At 48.6% G+C, this 5327-nt stretch overlaps 1 protein-coding gene across 1 annotated transcript; it reads left to right on the forward strand.

The window, feature by feature from the left end:
* Positions 1 to 1290: 1290 nt before the first annotated feature.
* NCLIV_029820 (putative zinc finger (CCCH type) protein) lies at positions 1291 to 4999 on the forward strand (the record flags this gene model as incomplete). The annotated part of the gene is made up of 3 exons (XM_003883177.1): positions 1291 to 1706; positions 2504 to 3270; positions 3672 to 4999. The coding sequence occupies 3 exons, from the start codon at positions 1291 to 1293 to the stop codon at positions 4997 to 4999; spliced, it is 2511 nt and encodes an 836-aa protein (XP_003883226.1).
* Between the last annotated feature and the right edge of the window lie 328 nt (positions 5000 to 5327).

Here is a 5327-nt window from a genome sequence, read left to right on the forward strand (position 1 = left end):
ATGAAGACAGTCACTCCAATTGCCAGGAAGCACCCGAGTATAAATAAAAAACATAAGGACGATCTTGTGGTGATATCTTCCAGAAAGCCAAATACGAACAGAAGCATTTATATTTATTGACACGTTTAGTTAGATACTATGTTCACCCCACCCATGGTGTGGCAAGGGAAAAGAATGTACGCCCCCTTGACAAAAAAAAACGTCGGCTGTCAGTTTTCCACGATAAACTTTTTTCATGACAGCGCAGCTGCCAGTGAGATGGCGACTTCACGCTGACTTCTGTGCTCAATTTATGCATATATATACAAGTACATCTGTACTACAGTTATACACAATTATGTATGTATATGTCTTGCGCTCTTGACACTCTTCTATTAAGCGACGCTTTGTTAAACAGGTTTTTTCTCCTCTTTCACAGAACTGGCGTTTTTTTTCCAATCTGAGTCTCTTTTGTGTGTTGTCTGGCAAAAAACTACTCAAAACGCTAGAGAAAAAAGAACCACCACTTGAAGTTCTACGCCGGAATAATCCTGGGCGACAAACGAGATCCGCGTTTCTTTTTCTCAAGCTTTTTGCAATATTTTTCTGGACCAGATACTGAAACACCAGGCGCGTCGAACAGAGAGAGAAAAGAAAATTAAGTTTTTGTCACGGCCTCAAAGACAGGTTTTTTCACAACCAGCGGGGCAGTTCATGTCAGCCATTCCTCATCTGGCCGATTTTTTCTCTCTTCCAAGAACTAATGCCCCTTGTTAGCGGTTATGCGATGTTTATCTGGTTTAACCTTGACTAGGTGTCTTCACGAGACTCGAGAAAGTATTTTTCCGTCTTCAGCTTGCGTGTTTGAGTGTTTTTTCTTACGTGGACAGACGGGAGCATAGGTCTCGACAGTAGTCTTCTTGCTTTTGCTGGGCTGTTGTACTTAGTTCAAAAGTAACGCACAGGTGGGTGCGTCGTTTCTATGAATTCCATTGCCGGTACAAAAAGACTGAATCATTCGGCTAGCTTGCCGACGATCCCCCACGAATAGTCACCCCTCTTTGCCAAGAGGAGGAGAGGAGGGTATGCGCATACATAGATGCGTGAAAACGTGCTGACATATCTGCCATTACATTTGTTCATATTCACGGAGTATAAATACATACGTAAATCTCGTTCGGCAGTCTTTTCGTCTGGTTTTGGGGTTCTGGCCGGTAGCATCTCCAGTGAGCCCAGAAAGGTGGCATGTGCACATGTGGCTTTTGCTCGTACCCGCCGTGGCCCTTGCGTTCCATTCTCCCACGTGAAGCCATGGCGTCGTCTTCCTCCGCTTCTGCTTCAACCGCGCCAGAGAGTGTGAACAGCACACCAGACAAGCAAACGCCCAGGATATACCCATCAGGCTTTCGGTTCTCTTCTGCAGGCAGGACCAAGCACACGGCACATGAAGAGACGAATGGGAAAACTGGGAAACTGCAGAGTTCCGCAGCGTCTACACCAGGACTCGGTTACTACGGAAACTCGGCGAAGCAAGGAGTTGCGAACCAGCCCGGATCAGCCATCGTGGCGAGTCAGATGTTCAAAACAAAGTTGTGCATCGACAATCAGACAAAGGGATGCAGTAGAGGCGCCGAATGTCCCTATGCCCACTCCGTCGATGAAATGAGAAGCCTGCCTGATTTAAGAAAAACAAAAATGTGCTCTCTTGTCCTTTCAGGCAAAGGATGGTAAGCCATAATGCCCAACACGTGACTCACGGAAGACTTTTGTCAGCGTCACCTCGTTTATCCGAAGGGCTCGTGGGACTTTTAGAAGACGCCAAGCTTTGTAAATACATAATCAGGGAAAATAATGGAGTCGTAAGGCTATCCAACATATGACAGGCGGAATTTTTTCTTGATTCGTTACATCCACAACAGTTAGTGAACCACGCATTTAATCGAAACTATATGTACATGTTCAGATATCGAAACATAAAGGCCAGCACTGTTTTCCAAGACACCTGCCACTGGTGCATGTCTACAATGTTTGGCGGTTTTACAATTTCTGCTTGAGATAGGTAGCTATGTGAGCCTCAATATGTGCTGTGGTCCATGACTGTGCTAGCCTCCCATTAGTCAACAGTCTGCAAAGATTCGTGCTCCGGGCATGGCGCTGCTGATCCAGGTCAAATTGCAGCCTAGAAGCAAGGGTTCACATCAGCATTCCCAAGTTGTCAATATACCTATGACCTAGCAAGCAATCTGATATTCCATCTTGTGTGGCCCTCGTGTATTGCCAGTTTGCTTGTCATTTTGCTGCCGAAGTAATCAATGAAAGCCATCTCAGGTTCACCGCATGCCTGCATTTGTTCTCTGATGCCCTGTAGAAAGAAAGAAACGAATGTGTTGAGCATTCAAGTATTATTGGCGGCTACAAATCGTCTCGGGCCAACACGATCTTTCTCTGTGGCGCCCAGCAGACTTTTTGCGTACGTCGCCACCTAAAACGGGAATTGTGGACATTTTGCTGTGTTGGCTTGCAGCAAGAATAAAGCATGTAAATTTGCACATTCTGAGGACGAACTTCGCTACACCTGCAATTTTTCAGAATTCAAAACTCGTATTTGCCGCTTTGCGCAAGAGCAAGGAGGCCGCGGGTGTCTGTATGGCGTGAGGTGTCCGTATGCTCACTCCCCGTCTGAGCTGCGTCATCTCGAGTCCCCCACAATTTCCCCGACTGAGATTCTGGTACAAGAGAGGAAAACGCGTGTGCCTTTCGTTTCCAAATCACCTCACACCAAAGTTGTACTTTCTTCTTCCAAGCCGGGTTCTTGTCCACTGAAGAAAAAAGCAGAAGTCGCTCAAGAAAGTCAAAAGAAGACATCGGCGTCTCTCGAACATCAGCTACAGGGGAGGCACGGCTGCAGGCCTTCTCTCAACAGCGAAGAACGGAGAAGAGATAGTGCATGGGAAAAAACTTCTGGAGGTGAATCACCCTATTTCCCGAGCGTGGAGAAACTGAATTGCACGCCGCAGAAGGCAACCGCATGTAGATCGAGCCACGAGTCTGCCGGTGTGCATCTTCTGCCATCGGAAAACCGCCTTCAACAATGTAAACAGGCTTCCTATAGTCAGACAGGGAACGATGAGGAACTCGGTAGCTCCTCCCAAGAAAATAGAGACAAAGAAACTTCTCTTTTGCCACTCGGTTTCGAAGCGAGTAACAGAATGCCACGATCGCTCGCGAAAGGACACCGTGCGGCGACCGAGAACGCTGGAAAGTTTGCCAGCACACCCGTCGATTCAACAGGTGGGCAAAAGGAATGGTGAAACTCTGGTCATCACCTGCATGTCTCTAATGATTGTTGCCACGGGAAAAGAGGAAGAGAAAGCGAATGAGCACGGGAGCGATAAGCATGGTAAGATGGAAAGAGTACCGGATGAGAGCGAGGAGAGGAGCCGAGGGAGACACGGAAAGTGGTCAAAACAGAGACGTACACAGATGCGTAGGTGCAGAATGGTAGATATATCTGCGAACACGCCTGCTGTTTATTGCTCTTGACCAGCTGACTCCTATTTCCCGGAAATTCTCTTGTGGTGTTCCTGTCCACGACTTGCTGGAATGTTCGAGTTTTTTTGTTTGGTGTGGATGTTTGTTCATTTGTCTGCTTGTTTGTGTTTCGGATGTTTGTCTGATATGTTTCTTATCAGAGCCAAGGCATGAAAATAAGTCGGAGAATCAAGCATTTTTGCTTAGAGACTGTGCCTCCTGTGATAAACCACTTACTGAAGGCACGGCCATGCCCCGGACGAGAAAGCAGGAAACTAAATCACCTCTTTTTCAAGCCCAGCAGCCTCCCTCCTTTCTTGTCTCTTCCTCAAATGCTGTCGTTCCACCACCATCCGCCCAAGATCGAGATTCCAGCTCTTTTACTCTGATCGATAATGCCGCTCTAGATGCTCATACAATGGCTCGAGTGCTTTCTGCCGGTGGCCTGCGAGGCGCGGAAGCGAACATGCCCGGGACTCCACCTAAGCAGAACTATCCTTGTGAAAAGACTCGCACCCTCAAAACGCTCAGTGGGGGTTCCAATACTCCGCCTGCTACAACTACCTACAGGGCACAGGCACACACACTGTCCGCGCTGAATACTGCCTTTTCTACCGAGGAGATTTTCTTTCCCATGGCTCCTCGCCCAAAGAAAATGGAAGAAGATGTGTTTAACTCTGTGCTGCCTCCGTCCCTGCCTCTCGTTGCATCTTCGCCGTTCCTAGACAAGCGAAACGCGACTCAATCCTCGTCGGAAGCAACCCCCCTTCTTCCTCCGCCTGGATTCGAACATATCCGTTTGGAGAAGAAAGACGCGTCCTGTGGAAAGAAAATGCCTGATTTCGTGGAGAATCTCAGGGAAGGTCCGCTCACTTCTTCTTTTTCCGAAAACACTGAAGTGGACCAGCATGAGCAGCTCTTCCTACAACTGCAGAGGCAGCTCTTACTGCAGTGTTGGGGCAAGGTGGATGACGACGCTCTGTTACTTCCAAGAAACCTGGCTCTTGCGCCCACCGCAAACCCCGGAGGACGGGCTGAGCAAGAACACAACACTGGCACGCCTGTTTCCTCTGACCTTTCCAATGACATCTTCCACCGCCCGGGGCACGCGTCGCGCCTGCCCGTTGACTGGGTCATGTGGGAAAGTGAATTGCAAGGGGGAAACGCTCAACATACACTCGGAGGATTTGCTGACCAGGAGCTGTGTTCTTCGAAGTTCCTGACGCCCCGTGATGATAAATTCGCTTCATCGGCAGCTAACAAGCAGTTTCTTGACGTACACAGCGTACCACAGCCCCTCTTCGTTGGGAAGTTTACTCCAACAGGGGCGAAAACGAGCCGCAACAATGGCCTCGGGACCCTGTCGGTGAGAGAGAAAGGCGACCAAAAAGAACTGAGTATGCTTACAGGAAGAAAACTGAAAGAAAACCAAGAACTTGGAGAGCTTCTAGTTGCAGCAGAGTCCTGGCAGTCAGCTATGGTGCCGTGAAACGAAACGTCCAGCAGTCTTCTGAACGCGCTGTGAGCTGCTGTGTGCAACAAGCACGGACCGCGAAATTACGCTCTCACCATATTCACGGGGACGCCAGGTACCGTCGCGTGGCTCTCCGCACACGATCAAACAGGTTCTGTGTACCTCACTCCAGGCCGTGCTTCTCGAGTCTTCGTACAGGGATGCATATGACTTCTGAAATATACATCTCTATAGCTCTCTGTAGACAGATACGTAGATGGATAAACCGATGGATAAGTAGATGTTGGAATTACCGTTAATAAAAGAGTGCATATTCGTATGCGAGGGTGCGACGCCTCCACGG

The sequence above is a fragment of the Neospora caninum genome, chromosome VIIb (genome assembly GCF_000208865.1).
Source record: "Neospora caninum Liverpool complete genome, chromosome VIIb".
Taxonomy (NCBI): Eukaryota; Apicomplexa; class Conoidasida; order Eucoccidiorida; family Sarcocystidae; genus Neospora; species Neospora caninum.